The sequence below is a fragment of the Echinococcus granulosus genome (genome assembly GCF_000524195.1).
Source record: "Echinococcus granulosus chromosome Unknown EG_S00004, whole genome shotgun sequence".
In the NCBI taxonomy this organism is placed as follows: domain Eukaryota; kingdom Metazoa; phylum Platyhelminthes; class Cestoda; order Cyclophyllidea; family Taeniidae; genus Echinococcus; species Echinococcus granulosus.
Genome location: NW_020170384.1, coordinates 2,936,480 through 2,954,605, shown reverse-complemented (window position 1 = coordinate 2,954,605; position 18,126 = coordinate 2,936,480). Strand labels below are relative to the sequence as shown.

The following is an 18,126-nucleotide window of genomic DNA, read 5'->3' as shown; positions in this document are numbered from 1 at the left end:
TGCGTTCGATTTTTCAGTTGTCATTTGCCATATAGCACAACTGGTTGATATGTCGTTCCTCTTCTGTCAAGTGGAGATGACACTTTACATATAAATCCGATCAACCTGGCATAGGGTTACTTCGGTTTATCGTGTTACGACCTTCATACCGCTTGTTTATGATTTTTAATCCTTCCAGTCTCTCTGTCTTCCATGGAATGGTAGTAGCTTTTTACCTCGAGAAGAATAAGCTCAGTGTAGAATATCGCCGCTGCTTTGGCGTTGCTTTTTAAAAGAATTCTCTATAGCTGTATTTCTCCTCGAAAGGAAATGAGGGATCTTAACTAAATTCTTGCCATTGGCAACAACTGCTGCAATACGCGACACTCTTCTTCCAATGTCTATTCCTCATTTTATCTCAGTTTCCCTCCGCGGGCTAGAACACTCGAGATGACTAGAGTAGGAGAGTTACTATGGTGACCGTCGGAATCCGTATTAAAACGAAGAAGGGGGAGACTACTTAACAAGGCGCTGTCCGTCCAACTACCAACATATTGTCATGGAACCTTGTGCATGTGCATGGCCCCTCACCCACCTTATGTAGGCTTCAAATAGCTCTTCCTCCATATCAGTCCTTTGGAAGGTCCTATTGCCTAATTAGAGAGAACTGGAGGAAGTGGAGCAAGTTGTTAACATACTAATTGTTTGGAAGTTGATGGTAGAAAAGCGGAAATGAATGGCCGATTGGCAATGGAAGCACACTGGTTCTCACATACGAAATGTGCAGTTGCTCCTCTAATTGCCATTCCGCTACGAATTCGACATTCACTAGATTGAGCTAATTACGCCACATCCATAGATTATGGATCCGCATCCGTGAGCTGAGGAGTAGTCCTGGAAGGGGATTATCTGACCCAGATTTCTTAATAGTAGGAGATGTCAAACACTGAGAAACTCAAATAACCAGGAATCCTATTCTACTGTTGGTTAACTAGTTTCCTTTCGGGGTCTCCGAGGTACCTCCACCAATTCTCCTGAGATGTATCGTTGTTTTGGTTAGATAAGTTGGCTCGAGCTTCTCGTATATGCGCCGCTGGCAGTGTGCTTAGTGACTCCCTTAATAGCGACGTAGTTTTTGATGACTGTAGGGCAGAAAGGCTCTTTAAATGGTAATTTGTCACGGAAATGCTGATGGTGAGTCACACTTTGGCCTTTGATGGACGGGTGAAACGGGCTTGTCAGGTCAGCAGGCCATTGCAGCTTACGAAACGGTTAAGCTACCCCTCACTGGAAAGAAACCTCTGGTAAAATAACATAACCTTTAGAAATAGTTGATGTAATATGCATTTGCAGAAAAAAATTTCATGTTTGTAGAGAAGAATTAAATCGTGACCCCTATATTAAACAAATTCTTGCTTGTTAATTTTACTGCCCTCATTAGAAAATCACCATATTTGGCAAAAATATGTTAATTCAGCTCCTGTTACCGTGGCGATGAGGGTAGCCCCTAAGGTCTTAGCTCTGACCCCTTTGTCTTGTTTATGAACCCTCAGTACTGTAAACATGAGCCAGCAGGGTGCTGGTAGCCTGCTTCGACCGGCCTGTACCTGTCTATTTCCAGGCGAAACAATGTTAGTCACCGCGTTTTTCAGCACAACATCAACCCTCATGAGGGTACACGTCTGTCAAGTTGAAGAAAAATAAGAAGTGTACGCGTTATTTCCAAAGTGGTGGTACATTTCTGAAGCGGGTAGGTGAAGGAAATGTTCTTCTTTGCAAAAAATAGGGGCCACTGCATAAGCTAAATGCCTAATTAGTTTACAATACCTAGTGTTTAAAAATAAGCTCTTCAAATGCACCGCCTTTTACCCTGTGCCTTGACTGGTCCATGTGCTGTTTGGTGGAGAGAATCCAATGGATTTTATTGATTTTCACGATACGTCCACTTTGGTCTTGCTTGTTGAGCAGCAAATCGAGTGTTTTTGGGCGCTTAATTAATCAATAATCAATGGTTAAAGGTGGCTAAATTGTACGCGTGCCTGGAGTATTCCAGAACAATCCACTCACCTTCTATTGGCTCTGCATTAATGAGTGCAACGGGAATTTAAAGGACTTAACCTATGCCTTCCGAGAGGGCTAATTGATTAATAAGAGGACACAACAGATGAGCGCTTGCTTACACAGATTAATCACAATAAGGAGTGCTGAGTCAGGCAAAAATGGCGGCAGTATCATTACAATGTACGATGCGCACATGGCTACACCACTTCCGAGTGTGATTCATCACGTCCATGCGCGTATACGTTACCATGGTCACGAAAGCAGCATCATCGCCTCTCCGCAGAAGAGGGGGCAGTGGCACCATTCAGGGTTGCGTTTTTTTTGGAAAGAAATTCATTGAAATTCATTGGAGGGAAAAGAAGATGATGAGACACACTGACTCAGTGTGGCTGGAATTCCGTTGGCGCGCCAGCTGTGTGTGCTTGTGGGGGAGTTTAGTCGCGGCTGCAGCTAGTGGGAAGCGGAGCTATTAAGCAGACGAAATGAATTAGGTGGTGTCCGCACACCCTCCCACATGCCAGTTGTTGGATGGTGGTCCAACTGTCACTGAAGCAGCGAAATAAAGGAGCTTTTGTTAGGCGGGAATCACAGCCTTACGAGTGCAAAGCATGACCATTTTAAGGACTTCTTTGGGCAGTGTGTTCATCATTCGGAAGTGTTCGTAATTTACCTTGAGGTTGTTGAAACTGCTTGATGGAAAAGCTCTGCTTAGTTCTCATGAAAATGACCACATTTTTTGCAAGTCATATATATAGCCATCGAAATTTTGTTCTCCGGAAGAAAGCGGAAGAAAATTTGCTGCTCCCTAGTCGAACCTAAGGGTGAAGTGAGGCACACCAGTCTGGACTCACAGGCATGGAAGGGAGGCCATGACATTAAGCGGGCTACTCAGAGTAATAGCGTTCCCTTTGGCCACTTTCCCCAGTCTTTAGGAGAATTGAAATTGAATTCGTATAAGGGGAGGACGCTACTTATGTTCCATTAGTGGTGCTGAATGCTGAGGATTGAATTGGGATTTCGGAATGTCACGGCGTAAATTAGACGACTCTTGCGGGAGGAGGGATTGATTGAGGAGATAGCGTTGGGACTCGAAATAATGGTCGACAAGGTTCCTATCCGTACGCCATGAACCTGCTGTAGGTGACTGTTGTGCCTTCAGACCGTGATACAGTTCGCCATGTCACAGGTCCAGCTTTATCAGCGCCGGTCACTCTCCAAACCACGTGATCGGATCAATCGCTAGAAGCCGACGTGACTTCGCCAGTTCAACTCTAGCAAATGCTGACAAAATATTGTTTGTTTTCCCCTTGGAGTGCACCCACTTCCCGACGCCACAAATGTACCGCTCTAAGACTTTTCTGAGTATACAACACGACGTGCCAGTAGAGGAGAGGTTGTGGAGGCATCGGAATGGGTGAGACAGCATGATGCATACGTTTTTAGCCTATTTTAAGGAATTACTTTGCATTTAGGTTTTTCATTTGGACTGCTCCAGCTGTCGTTGTTGAGTGCAATCCTAGAAGCGAGTAAATATTCATAAATGAAAAGTAATTTTTAACTATTTAGCAGTTTACAAAATGAAAAATTTGACTCGGAATGAATCAGACTTTCCAAAAGGAACCACAGACTCCGAATTAGAAGTGACTTTGACTGCTACTTACAGTCTATTATCTGCCTACACCAAAAACGAGTTTACTACGAATGTACGGAAAGACCAGGGTTCTAGAAGACTCGCTCAATATCACCTTCGTGGGGACTGGATCACAAAAGATAGAAAAGACCTACATGGCTGAGTTGGCGGTTAGAATAGATTACTTGGGAGTCAGGTACTTCCTATGGTTACTTGTTGACATTTTCCATCATCACTGGATGACCTTAGAATTGAAAAGCGTTTATGAATTTTACAAATCATATTGGCTTCAGCTGTCACGTCTTCCCGGCGAACTGCTTTGCGGTTATCCATTTATCAGGCTGCCAAAAAGGTTCAGGCCGTTTTCGGTATGGCCTGAGGCATGTTTTGATCTCGCATGTCATGGCGTGACCCTTGCCATCGTTTACGCCACAAAACTAGTTTAACACGGTTCCAGGGCAGTGGAAGTTTTTTTGGTGCAATCAGTTGCACGGTGTTTGGAGAGGACGTGGCATGTGGTATCGGAGCGCACCTTTCAGAAATGGTTCAAATAAGTGAGAAACTCACAGGTGGAGGCATCATGTTTGGGCAGATTCTCTACTTTTGTAATAATACGTTGCAAATGATAGTCAAAATCAACTTTTCGTCATATCTAACTGGACTAATCAAACAAATCTTTGACGCCAACATCAAATGGAAAGCAAAATTCGTGGAAGCTTAGCTAATGGCTCATTTTCAGATGCTGTGAATTAACAGGTGACAGAAAATAAATTCGAATTTTAACCCGTCGATGTTAGGAAGGTACTGTCACACCCTATCGTCTGCATTCCACTCAAATCTTACAAAGTGCTGAAAATCATCTTTTTTGGCCTTTGATCGTCAACCACACAGGAAGCAGAACGGACGGTTGGACATCGGGGATGGCTAGCTGCAAAAGTTGAATTCTCGGCCAACTTACGTCTCGATGCGGCGGGCTGGTGAACCGCAATGGAGATTAGATCAACGAGAAAAATGGCGTGAAAAAACTTCTGCGTTTATTTGACCTTTCGTTAGACTAGTAGATGTTCTGCAGTGAACGAGTTTGGCAATTGAATTTTATTAACTCCACAGAGCCAAATTTATTCACGGATAAATGAGCGGGCTGCCATAATTTCACTTTACTTCCAGACTCCTTTGTCATTCTAGTGTTGCCGAATTGTCTGTGAGGCATAATCACAGCTTCCACTACCATGAAGGGGCGTCATATTTCCCATTCCGTAAGGTTCGTTTCAGCAGTCCCTTTTATAACCGATTCAACCTCACTTATCGTGGAACTTGCCCCACAACTGACTACAACGCAGACCTTGAGGTCACGGTATGTCAGAAGTCAGAGTGACTTAAGCAAAGCCTGGCCATCCAACTTGGACGTCTTCTTCAATGAGACATCAGCGAACACTCCAGCATTCGACCTTCGCCCAAAAGCAATCTATTCTGGAAGGAGCTCAATCATAGGAGATTAGGAGAGTTAGGGGATTGGTAGGGAATGAAGACCGAGCCACAAGCAATTGCTAAGGCTCAAGGTCAGGCATAAAAGAATCCGATAATGACACATCTGGTGTCACTGAGTTGGAAAAGGCCTATAAAAGCCCACCACGGTTGCCAAATCCAAGAGTCGCCAATTTTTATGACACACACACATTTATTTTTTGAAAGTGGAAACTAGAAAATAAATTGAGTGAACTTTTACAAGCCATTAAAAAGGATGGGGGGGGGGGGGAGGTGGAAAAGGGAAAGAAGCAGTTACAACATTAAAGAGCACTTGAAATGTAAAACGCGTCAAGCATTGAAATTGGCTTTTTTTCTAAACTTTTCGTTAACATTAAAAAGTCAGCTTTTTCAAGGGTATGGCCCGAAGTAATTGCTACAAAGTGGTGAAATTGAGTTGGATGGATAAAAGCAAAAGTTTAAAACAATCGCGAAACAACAGGAATTCACCAACTGACAGCGATATGTTGTAGTGAGATGGCATTTATTTCAGTGGCTCCCCAAGAGGTGGAGGAGTTAAAAGTCGCCGCAGTTTCAATAGTCCTTCTGGTATGGGCCTCCAAAATCCAAAATCCTCTCTCTGTAGTCATTATCAATGTGTATGTGAGTAAAAGTTACTTTAGAGAACAATAAGACCAGCTACAGAATACAACATGCCAGACAGTGAGGTTGTTGACTGTCCAGATATGTGTTTGGCCACAGAGTTGAGATAACCGACGGACACAGACAAGACAAAAGGGGGTGTTCTCCCGGGCTTAGCCAGTCTGCTCCGCTATGGCCTCAGGTATGCTCGCTACCTCTCCTGTTGCTAATTCAGGTGGAAGTCCCCGTCCCCAGAATGCGACAGCCCACTTTGCGTATTGTTAAGGGAATTCCACTTTCAAAAGCTGTAGAAAATTGACGTCACATAAATTTGACGCCCTGGTTTTACCATCGAAGTCTACACGTCACGCACAGATATGTCAGGTTTCATTAAAAGGATGGCAATTAATCCGGAAGGGAAAACCAGAAAATTCCCCTTGGTGGTCTAATGGGACAGAAATGGCACAGCCGCATGATAGTGAACCTCCCAAATCAGTTCGGTAAGTAACCTCGGATAACGTCGGTTCCGAGAAGCGTTTGCCCTGAATATTGGTTCAAGACGCTAGCTGGAAGATTACTATTGCCTCTTAGTGATGGGGAGTCAATGGATTTGGTTTCTTGAACATTTGTTACCTTTTTTAGCCTCAGAAAACGCCTTTTTTATTCGTCCTTTTATCAAAGATGAATGTGCACCTCCCATGGGTAAATTTGAATGATAAATGGCTGAGAAGCCACAGTTAAGTCGTTGACCTTGTTCTCACTTCTAGCCACGGAAGTAGACTTTCATTATAACAACAAGGTTGTATCAACAAACCACGCGTTGACAAGTGACGAAAACTGCCATTTGTCGAAAATAAGGGGTGCTTACTAAACTGAGCGGCCTTTTCGAAATCTCTCCCTACGCTCTGCAGTCGACATAATTAAAAGAAAATATATTATGCTACAAATTGATGCTTGTTATTGCTAAAGTGTTGTATGCAACACTTTATTTCTACTGTCTTAAGGCTGTTGTGCACGGATCGGATCCGTGTGCTGTTAGTTATTTCATCTTTCTTGTACACTTGTGTCAGGCAAGCGTGGGGTACTTGAAAAACTCCTCACTTTGTTATTTGCCATCTACAAGCAAGAAAACTTCAAAACAAAACATGATGTGTACTTTCTTAAATAACTGTACTGAAGGCGTGTAGCTGGGAAGTGTTGGCTACGGCTGACCAGGGCGCGACACTGAGCGCTTTCCTACTGCCACTTGACAATTTCAAATGACATTCGCTTCGGCCTTGAGGAAGGGTGGAGGAATCGTAGCCCAGATGGGTGAAAGGCCATGCGCTGGACTGCGGTTAATTAGAACACGTTGGGTTCCTCAGCCAGATTTTGAGTATTCTACAATAGAGCGGCACCATTACAACTAAGGTGACACCACTGAAGGGTTATTTTCAGCATTAAAGGAACAAACAACATTTGAGGTTGTTCTAAATCAGAGCATTTTGCATTGTTAATTGCGAAAGAGTCGGCTGACTGAAGCAAATGTGACGTTTTAAAATTGGTAAAAGATTACAGAGACATTTCAAATTTCCATGAATTTTATCAGCAATCCTCCAAAAAGCGAATTTTCCAATAAGCCGTAGATAAATAGAACCTAAAAATAGATGTAGGTAAGACAGAATTTTTTTCTGTTCCAACATCCCGGTCAGAGGAAGCCTGGTAGCAACATGAACTCGTTTTCAGCAGACGTCAGATGTCATATAAACCGCCTTTCAGTGTAAATGTCTTCACTACATTCACATGAAGGGGGAAAAACTGCCAACCTTATTACCGGAAACATTGGTTGAACAACCCGGTAAGGGAGAGGAGTTTATTCTAAGCGAATCCTTGATCGCTGTTATTGCATCGCCCCTAAATGAATGGCATCGGGATTCGGCTATTGACGGGTGTCCGCTGCGGATGGCTGAGTCTTCTGGGGTTCATGACCGAGGAATGATTGAAATCACGTCGGCATTCGGCGACTACTGCAATGTCGATCAGTGGTATCGCGACGTCCAGATGAAACAGCACAAAATCGACTGAGAATAGTAAAGCGCTTTCTCTATTGACAATGAAGGATGCGTATGAGATGAAGATCTGACACATGTCCCGACTACAAAAGGCTGGTAGAAACCCAAATGGATGTCAGGGTGGCGTTTGAGTGACAATAGGAATGAAATGATGATTAAGGCAGACGTTGATTCTGGACATCTTCTGCTCACTATCTAGCAACCCATCTTGTGTCTTAGGTGCGGATTTCACAGAAGAGTCAGGGTTACTGTCGGACTTGAAAGTCTTCTGTGGTGGAGAATGGCAAAATGATTCCCTTTCCAGGCCTACGGATGATTTTAGTTTCTCCATCTAGCCACAGAGAGCATTAGAGATAACGTCCCAAACAGAATGGGACTCTCATGCTGTCAGACTAGTGAAAATTTATTTTCATTAAACAGTTTAAAAGTACCTATGGTCAAAGAACTTGCCCTAAGTTATGGAACAGTAGCCAGGTCAGGAGATACTTTTATTCGTACACCGAAATTTAAATGGCAGCAACGAAAAATGTGCATTCGGGCCACGGTGCAAACAGCCTACGCAAATGCTGCAATCCAACGTTGTTGTTGCCCTTTCTCCCGTTTTTTCCCTTTACACGCTGTGTACCGTGGTTGCAACTACTGATCCCCTCCATTCGCCAATGAGTCAATCACCCTCCGCATTTCACTACGCGCCTTCTGGTTGCCATCACCATCTCATTGGTCGAATCGCGGAGGAGGGCGTACAGGAGAACGTATTTTGAACCTTAAGTCAATCACCAACCTGATTTCCCTTGCCCCACCTTCGAACCACCGACGCACCTGATTGGCCCAGTCGAGTGCGCGCATGATTTGACTTCCCGTGGGTTTGCGATACACGAGTTGTCATTGTCACTCCTCACCGTTCATCGTCGCATTTGGAACTTTGGGGAGATGATTTTACGAATGCAAGATACACTTCGATCTTTTGGAATTCAAGTGTCCCACTACCGCCAAATTCTATGTCTCTGGCTAATTGACCACGACCAGTGACCGCGTTATTAAAAATGACGTTGAAATTTGTTTCACTCTTGCGTCTGTACCAACAAAATCCGCAGTTTTACACTCCACCTCTGTAAACTGCCCAGTTTTTGAGACAGTCATGGTCACATGATGGAAAACAAAACAGTGATTTCTAAATATTTCGTTGGTGTTTATTTGACTGGAGGCGGATAAATGAGAACCGCAAAGGTTCCAAGGTGTCACGGTCAAACTGATTGACTTCTTCAAAAGGATAAACAAGATTTGGGCACATCACCATAGTTTTGACTCCCAGAAGCAGGAATCTTTATTGACTGGGTGCATTTGAAGGCTCGCCAACTTGAAGGAAAAAACGAAGAGGGTGTCTCCCTAAACACCACCTATTGGCCGAAAATTAGAGGCAATGAATGTTGCAAGCAGCTTCATTACTTGTCTTTCAGACACACAGATATGTCATCATGAACTGGATGCGTGGAGAAGTAAATAATTTTGACAGTTCAGGCGTGTTTGGTGGGAGAAAATAGGCTACAACCAGGGGGACTGAAAAGTTCGTGGCGGTTTTGGCAAGTCTTGCTGCGCTGTGGGGGCTTGGAAAATGCCTGTAATTGCAGTGTGAACCGGAGATAAACGTCAGTTCGCCGTTGCTATACGGCTCTTCATTGTCTTCGTCTACCTTCCTCGCATTACAAACCAGATGGATGTGATATGAGCCGATCTCTTCTACGAAGCGAGCTTGCCTCGGTCCCAAGGCTGCAGAAGCTTCTCGTACACTTTTTTTGTAGAGCATTTGAAGAGGGTGCAGTAGCAGAATGCACCGCTCGAAACTGGTTGTAACTACTTGATTCTGGTGGTGAATCATCCCTGGTCACGAAATATTCGAGATTAACGCGCCAAAATCATTTTTCAGTCGTGTAAAGGGTGAGTGCTGAGACAATTCTGGAAAAGCTGTGTAGGAAATTTTGATCCCAAAAGGCGTTACAAAATCACATACCGAGTGGGTTGCTGAACTAGTTAAAGGAGGAGGAGGAGGCGTCTGTCACACTTTGGTGGGAGACATTACCTTCCTCCTACCCCTAATTTTTTCTGAACAGGCAGTTGGGAGATGAATGGGGGGTGAACGTCGATGGTGGCAAAAAGCAAAACGCTCCACCCTTTCGATACATCAGTAATACTTTGTCTACCACGTTACAAATGACTCATGTCTTCTGAAAAGGCTCAAATCACTACAATCATCATCATTGTCTCCCTCCTCGAATAGTGCTGTGCTCCTGAGCATGTTAAACAGGCCCATAAATCTTTGACACGCTAATTAGAAGTAGAAGGTCCTTCTCACCGTGACGCATCCTCGAGTAGATCAGCATCAGGATGAAGCCGTTTATGTAAAGCAATTTCGAGCACCGTATTTCACTATCGTGCCCCCTCCGAGTGTCATGCAACATGCTTCAAGAGACGCCTCCGCGTAGTTGGAACCTAGTTCAGCTAGATTCGTAAAGGATAAAGACGAATCAACATTCCCCGAAGAAGATAGCGCAGAACTTTAGAGAGTAGGAACACAGACAATCGCCGCTAGTATTCCTCGGGTAATTAAAAGAAGCAGTTGCAGCAGGCTGTGTTGAAACGGAGACGAACTTTTGTGGTTACCTGATACGTGGTAAAGCGCCGAGGTCATTAAATTTCTAGACTGGGTTGACTTTCATTCCCCCTCTCTCTTTCCTAAAATAAACGACACAACTGAGGCAGAAAAAGGACAAACGTTGCCATAAAATTGCAACCACAGATGATAGTTTTATCTCAGTGTATGGAAAATCGCAAACATCAAGTCACTTTCTGTGGATCACTACATGACGGGAGACAGCCTCCAGACACTGTTGAACAATAAGTCTGTACAGTCCTCCTTAGCTCTTCTCCTGGCTTTACCTTTGACGCTTGATGACTGCCAGACATTCAGACTAGAAAGCACTCTTCAATTATTCTATGAAAAGGAATCCGAAGACACATTTGAAACTAGAGAGTAGACTTAGACCCAAAACATACGTGGTAGAAGAGAGCCGCCTAACACATGCTGCTTTCCATTGATTTTGGGGGCAAAGTCCACCGCATTTCCACTATGAGGATAAATTGTCTTGACTACTTTTAATGTACCCTGGGTGAAAATCATAGACTGCTTCAAGAGAAGTCGACAGTATTCAAAAGCCTTGATACCCCACGGACATTCCAAAATACCCTTGCAGCACTTTTCGAGAACCGCAAAAACTGGGCGCAACAATTGCACCTCACCAAGAAGACCAGACGAGTACACTAAAAAGGCGAATTAAGTGACACTTTATTTGCGAACGATGAAGTTTGCATTTCAAATGAAGTGAGTCACCACACATCCTACCTACAAGTGAACCCCTCCATTCAAAGGTGATTTTCAAGATAGTGATGCAGACATATCACATTTCTCGCCAGCTCATTGACGGTATTGTGGAATTGAATACCCTCTGGCACTCACTGACAGAGCTCCAATAAATCTTAATCTAAAAGGATCAACCGTTGGTGGATGGCAACCGAAACGTCATCTCAAATCCCGATTCCCAGAGCACATTCATTACCAGTCTCAGAAAAATCTACCACCACAGTCCAGATGCATTGTTCGCTACAATAAGGCATTAATGACCATCATCTCTTTAGAGGATCCACCTGCTACTCCCGCACCATTTACAGCACTCTTGTAAATTTAGTGAATCCGTTTGAGGTACATTTCACATACTTGTGAAACTGAGCTCCGATAAAAACGGGACTGCCACGCATAAGAGAAGCTGGCAGTAAAGGTGCCAGGTGGTTAAAGCTCTTCACCCTTACGTAACCTCTTCATCATACAAAATGGCAACTTTGGCTAACGATAAGGCAGGTGTATCAAATAGGGAGTAAATGCAACCGTAAACCCCTGAGAGCGACTAGGTAGCGGGACACTTGGGGCAGGAGTGGACAAAATCATGAAGGAAGGCATCACAGTCCGCGCAGAAGTAGTGACTGCATTTCGGGCACTTGTATACCTGCAGTGAACAAGCAAGGGTTAAGTGAGAAACATCAGGATTTGAGAACAGAAAGCCCAACTAACGCCATGCACTAACCACAGACTTCAATTGTAGATTGACGTTGCAACCGCCACAGCCGAGGAGCTCCCCCTTCGGCATTGTGGAAGACGCTTCGGTGCGTGGAACCTCCACAAAGCGAGGTAGGGGAAAGAGGTGATGGTAGGCACGTGCTAAGTGTGGAGCGGACATTAGGGTTATTCCACACACCGCACACTCCACTGGCAACTCGCAGTAGGCCGAATGACAGCGGGGACAGAGGTAGGAGCCCCGCGGACGGTTGCTGCTGCCAACAGCAACGTTGGATTCTGAATTGACACCGCCTGCGGCTTCACCTTTGTTTTCGACATTCGGCAAGTGACTTAGATGATAAAAAATTGTGATCAAATAAGTTGTCTACTGAAAATTTATAAGTAGGGCAGTTTGCCAACATACCACATGCACACTCGTACGGGAAATTGTTCAAAGTCTGCAGCGGTCGAGTGCGGAAATCCTATGAGAATAAGATTGAAAAATAAGAAAGTTGCAATCTAAACTCACCGATTCGCAACAGAGCAGCATCTTTATCCTCCTAAATCGCAAAAAAGAGATTAATTCCCACCTATTTGAGTGGACAAATAAATATGCCGTAGCTTACTGAAACGGGGGGAGGATGAACAAAGCCCTGCAGAGCGGTTTTGAGATGAGGCACGTCCATGATGACAGTGAGAGAGCCTAAAATGGGCCAAGATTGGAGTTGACTCGAGAATTCGACAATGCCGGCGGTTACCATACTCCTGAAATAGACCCAACTGAGGCCAGTACGTTTGTGCAGGATACATCACATATTTGCAGGTGAAAATGTGCAGTCTCTGATGCAGTTGGCCTGACTTGGTCCGTCATTCAGGAATCCCAACTAAATCCGCAGTGTGCGATTTGGTGCAGTTTCACGGTTGATCGCAAAGCACCTGAAAACGCCTACTGGGCGGAGCGGGAGAAATGACTACGGCTTCTCCTTCTTTCTATACTCTGTCAAACTCATTCCACACCGATAAACCATATTATGTCGGCAAAGACAAGATGAAAAATGTTCATTGCATGGATCTTCACCTGGGTGTCTCACTGGTGTATACTTGTGAGGGTCAAAGCAGAGGAGTGACCACGAGGAGACCCGAGGAAGTTCCTCAGTAGTGTGAAAGACTTATGCACGATGTGCGTTCAAAACTGACCAGGTCTTATAATTTGAGAGACACGTTTGAAAAGGGCAACTGTGCCCCATGGTCAGCAGTTATGTCATGGGGCAGCCCAAAGATCCAATTAAAGAATTGCAGGCAACGGTTGAAATACGTGTATAGAACGATGTACGGTGGTGGATAAATTTACTCGTGAACGAACCCAAACTCGGGGCTATCTACTCGTCCAGAAGAATTTAAGAGAAACTAGTCCTGGAAAGTAAAATATTCGAATGATATAAGCGTTTTAAAGACGGTGCTGACCGTAGTACTTTCCAGTCCATAGGAGTAATTCATTCTTGTGGGTGTTTAGTGCACATTGGACCATGAATATAATCCTTCGTGGACATCTGCAACTTGGAGAAGTTAGCACACGCTGGCTACGAAGACAGTTTTCCGATTTTGAACAGTACAGGAGAAGTGAACAGTGACGGCCGAGGCTATAGTGTTTGAGGCGTCAATGAGACGACTTCCAACAAACATGCAACTTGGGTGTGTTTTTCAGCCCACCTTCAGTAGCTTCTGCGAGAGCCCTGTGGACGAAGACCTCGACGGCGAGGGAGATGACACTACAACGGATGCGATGTGTGATAAGACTTTGAATGGTTTGATGAATGTCGCCAGGATCGCAGGTGGTCATGGAGGCGAGGATTAGAAGGACTTCACGCGAACTGTACGAGGGCATGTGCCTGTGAAGTGAAAGAAAATCGTCATGTGAACCTCCCAACCAATTTAACGAGGTTTTGGTGATAAGACATTCCATTTTTTGGATAAAAACTACGGCAATAGAGGAGAATCTAGTGGATGCCAGGCTTCATGACCCAAGCTTGCCTGAGTCGTGATTCGGCCATAACCAGGGCATTTTGAATGCTCGGCTCTCCTACGCACTGCTGTTGTTTACCCAATTCTTCCAGAGCTCGGAGATGTTGGATGAAGCCACCTAAAGAAAGGACAAATTTAGTCATTAAACCGACAAATTTTCAGAAGGAGATCGGAGGTAAGTACTCAAAAATGGTGCAGCAACAGCAACAGGATTAGGAAGCCGTAATGCTTCAGGAGTCCAGCGTGTCAATAGGCAGTTATTAAAAGACCTAAACAACACCGAAACGGAGCACTATTCAAGAGACAGAAGGCCGAATTCACTACTTCGCACAGTTGGAAAGGGGTGGTGATCGGTCATACCTGAGAGGTAAGCAGAAGATAAAAAACTCATCGCTAAAAAGAGACTTTCAGAGAGGAATTAAGGCCATACGGCGCTCTATCCGCGAAGACCTACGCAGCATCAAAAGAAATTAAAATGGAAGGTAGGGCCAAAGAGTTTCTACTTCATTCTCGTTAAAAACGGTGAAGACGATAGGAGCAGTGATGGCTCACATGGCTCTATCTATGGGACAAGGTGACAATCCTTGTGGTTTAGTGACTAATACAAGGCGTCACCTTGACGTGAAGTTGACCTCAGAATGAACAACAGCACAGCATCATGCATTGGGTATTGCAGACGAGTGCGTGGTGCTTGGTAGGAGAATCAAGTGCTAGGCTGCACCAGACGTTCTGCTGACTACAACCATAATCAGAGAATAAAAAAGCCCAGAAATGAATTGTAAGAAGAGAGAAACAGATATTGATGAGGTTGTCGAAATGTAATAGACAGTACCGAATCACTTGGTCTTCTGGACTATGAACCGGAGGAAATAAGTTAATTATTGCTACGGTAAGGCAGATACATTGAAACTGTGGACAAAACACAGTCCTACAAAGTAGGAAGGAAGCTTGAGAATATGGAACTTATCTTTAAAAGGTAGCCAACGAGATTTAAGCTTGCTACGGACTCAACTCTTGCTGTCTTCAGAAACAAAGCAAATCGCTTCCTTTCCACCTCACTTCTGACTCACTTTTGCATTCCAACTGTCTGTTATGTTTAGAGTGTGATTGTCTAGTGACAAGAAAGGGATGGCGGACATCACTAGGAGAAATGCCATCAAGGGCATGAGGAGGAAGAGACACGACACTCCAATATCTCTGCATCCGTCTCATCCTAAAGCAGTGTACGAGGTCTTCCTTATCAGGTCAGTTTTGCACCATGGAGTATGGTATGATGTATGAGGTTCCACGTTGTCCTCCAAGAGTATCTTTTCCCTCCCATCAACTGCATAGCTGTTGTTTGGCCCTCAGCAAATGGCAAACCCCCAGTAAACAACTGCTTCTGGAGGGAACCGCACACAAAGTAAGGATGGTCTTGTGGAGATGAAGTTATTCCTACATTAGAAGTATAATTTGGTCATTGGGTAGACCTTTTAAAATGCTCAGTGATCTGCTCGTTCGCTTGAATATGAAATTCAAAAACCATCGCCCATCACATGTCATTCACTCAGCCAACAATCTAATATCCTCATTGCGTTCTTAGGAAGTAAATTGAAAAGCAAATTGACTATCGTTAGGGCTCAGTGTTCGTTGCCTGCTATTTCACAACAAAAGGATGAAATTGACTTCCTCAGCTTCTACTACTCTCCTTCTCAGTTCATGTACTTGCAAGGGAATTGTTTCGTTACTCACGTAAAGCAACATCAAAAGTTGGTGCTGACACATCTCGAAATTTCCCGACACGAAATCCACCATAATTAAGAACAGCACCTTTCTTCTCTGCTTTTGAATGATTAAATATCCATCTCTGGATGGTATGCTCCGTTACCGTATACCACAACTCCAAATCTTACATGATAAATATTGCGAGAAACTTCTGCAGCAGACCTTGAGTCACACCCATCACCTTCACCCGAAAACCGAGAGAGCACAAGAGCACTGTACCCAAAGACCGACGTCAATTAATCTCTGCCTTACAAAACAGACAAACAAATTGTTTTTTTTTTTTTAAAGCCCCCTGCAAGTTGTAACAAATCATTGCAGTCAATTCTACCAAAAAACAACATAAATCATTTTTATGACCTGATTTGAAATGCAACTTGTAATTTACTTTATACAATCAGGCACACAATCTCTACCGAAAGGAGCTTGAAGAGACTTTTCAAACCAGTTGGCGGCCAGATAATCATAAGAGTAGTAGTAACTAAAACAGAGCTAAATGAACACCTAATTCAGCTACGAAATCTAAAATTAAGTCGAGTTTTGCTTTTCCGAAGTTGTTATCCTGCATCGGTACTGTTCGACAAGATGGAGCTGTGAGCCGGAAAAAAGACCACTTACCAGACAACGCAGAGACAAGCTGAGCTTTCGAGCCTGAAGTCGAGATGATGCCCAATTGACTCAGAGGATTCTGATCGAAAAAATTCTCCACGAACTTTTTGAGGCACTAAAACATATGCACAGAGAATGCTAAAAATGAGCGTCAAAGGTGATGAACTTGAACTTGCAGTTGTGATCCGTGTTACCGGACTTCCAACTCTTCCCCAACGGGATGAAGATGATTCACAGCCGCTATAGATTAAGTCCGGACGAATGTTCGTAAGACATTAGTCCAGAGGATGTGGATGCAAGGTGCGTCGAATTTCACTACTGCTATTAAAAAACAGAAAGCCGCCCACTGTTAGCTTTTTTTCTGCCCCGAGTACGGCTTTGATGAGGTGGGATTCAAATTCATTAGTCTTCTGTCGACTTTTTTTTCAACCAAAATAAGCATAACCAGAAGCCCTAAATAGCCTCTGCCTTTGAGCCAATAATCTTCCAAGGTAAATTTCTCAAGGGAATTTACTCAACTGAAGAGCAGCCACAAGAGTTCCGAAATTGGGATGGGGACTAATTCCGCTCTTTTGAACTCAATTAAGTTATCAATGACTTGCTTACAAAGTGAAGTTTCTCAATGCAATCTAGCTGGCTGAAGATGCCATCGAAATCCACCGTCATTGTTGAAGGACAAATGTGGATTCTTCAGCCTAACTTCGTGCCGATGATTTCAAATGTTTCCAAGTACCAATGTTGCGATGACAAATACAGGCGTGTGTTTAAAACTAGGAACGTCAAAGACGAGACTGAAAACAGGCTTCAACCCTTCTGGTCACCGAGTATTACCATAGTCCTGTCACTTGAATATGCAACTTTGCATAACCTTAGTAATAGGCTTTCAGGCTATTTTTCTGTAGAAGAAAATGCCACATTCAAAACGGGTATTGTTAGGGAAGAACAATGTATCCACCTTCAGGATACTAAAACAGGTTAAACATGGACCAGAGTGTCTAGTATTTCCTCAGGGATAACTCAAGCATCGTGTTCTCATAGCTTGGAGGTCAACCAATTGCAGACCACAGTCAGATAAAGGACTGGAAAATACAACTGACCCGGATTCATCCAATCGTGACCCCACCATCTCGAGACAAAGTATTGGAAGATGAGTAGTCAATAGGCATCCAAACAAACTGGTGCCCAAACATTGGGTAAAACAAAGCAAATAAGTAAATTTTATTTCGCTTCTTACTTATATAAGATCAAGCAAGATAAGCTTAAACATTTTTAAGGCAAAGCAGTCAAAATACGTACCCTGAGAGTACAGATAAGGCGGTTTGGATGCAGATCGCGTTCGAGCATGGCAGTGGAGAGATCAATCACAACGTAGAGATGTCGAACCTGGAAACACCAATGAACAGTGGTTAGAAACTAGCTAAAATTGGTGACTACAAATAAACAACGGAAGGCAACAGGAAGAGACGAAGAAGAGTGGATCAAAAGACAATAAAATTGCAACAAAACTGTGGCGCCATCGCCACAGTTTTGCTTCGACAGGGTAAACACTCCTAAACATAATTTTCGCATTAGTGGTGGGAAATTCTCCCTGTTCCGTCAAATGCCTCAGAGCTTGTCTCTTTTCCTCACGCACTGCAAATGGAGCAACGTAACATCACTCATTTGCGGCATGCACTGCATAAAAATGTTTGCCAAAGGCGGTGTGGTGAAATGCCTCATTTTACCGACTGTGCGTTTTCACTCATCAAAGGTAAATGTGAAAACTCAAAGAGATGCAAAATCTCTCCTAATTGTGACAGTTT

General features: G+C 43.8%; 3 protein-coding genes across 3 annotated transcripts in view; 1 reads left to right on the top strand and 2 right to left on the bottom strand. All coding sequences in view use genetic code 11, as the record gives it.

Annotated features, from left to right (window-relative positions):
* Nucleotides 1-3,952, bottom strand: part of EGR_01265 (hypothetical protein) — a gene marked incomplete at both ends in the record, with an annotated part of 6,784 nt that extends 2,832 nt beyond the window's left edge. The window contains 3 exons of the mRNA XM_024490514.1: nt 1,268-1,374; nt 3,502-3,598; nt 3,892-3,952. Coding sequence (XP_024355333.1) covers nt 1,268-1,374; nt 3,502-3,598; nt 3,892-3,952 — 265 coding nt within the window. The remainder of the gene's footprint in view (nt 1-1,267; nt 1,375-3,501; nt 3,599-3,891) is intronic.
* Nucleotides 3,953-5,671: 1,719 nt separating this feature from the next.
* Nucleotides 5,672-7,840, top strand: EGR_01264 (hypothetical protein; the record flags this gene model as incomplete). The annotated part of the gene is made up of 2 exons (XM_024490513.1): nt 5,672-5,797; nt 7,535-7,840. The coding sequence occupies 2 exons, from the start codon at nt 5,672-5,674 to the stop codon at nt 7,838-7,840; spliced, it is 432 nt and encodes a 143-aa protein (XP_024355332.1).
* Nucleotides 7,841-11,783: 3,943 nt separating this feature from the next.
* EGR_01263 (Palmitoyltransferase ZDHHC17) overlaps nt 11,784-18,126 on the bottom strand; it is a gene marked incomplete at both ends in the record, with an annotated part of 30,580 nt that continues 24,237 nt past the window's right edge. The window contains 9 exons of the mRNA XM_024490512.1: nt 11,784-11,882; nt 11,961-12,282; nt 12,357-12,414; nt 12,462-12,492; nt 12,559-12,635; nt 13,643-13,909; nt 15,686-15,841; nt 16,334-16,439; nt 17,621-17,707. Of these exons, the coding sequence (XP_024355331.1) occupies nt 11,784-11,882; nt 11,961-12,282; nt 12,357-12,414; nt 12,462-12,492; nt 12,559-12,635; nt 13,643-13,909; nt 15,686-15,841; nt 16,334-16,439; nt 17,621-17,707 (1,203 nt within the window). The remainder of the gene's footprint in view (nt 11,883-11,960; nt 12,283-12,356; nt 12,415-12,461; nt 12,493-12,558; nt 12,636-13,642; nt 13,910-15,685; nt 15,842-16,333; nt 16,440-17,620; nt 17,708-18,126) is intronic.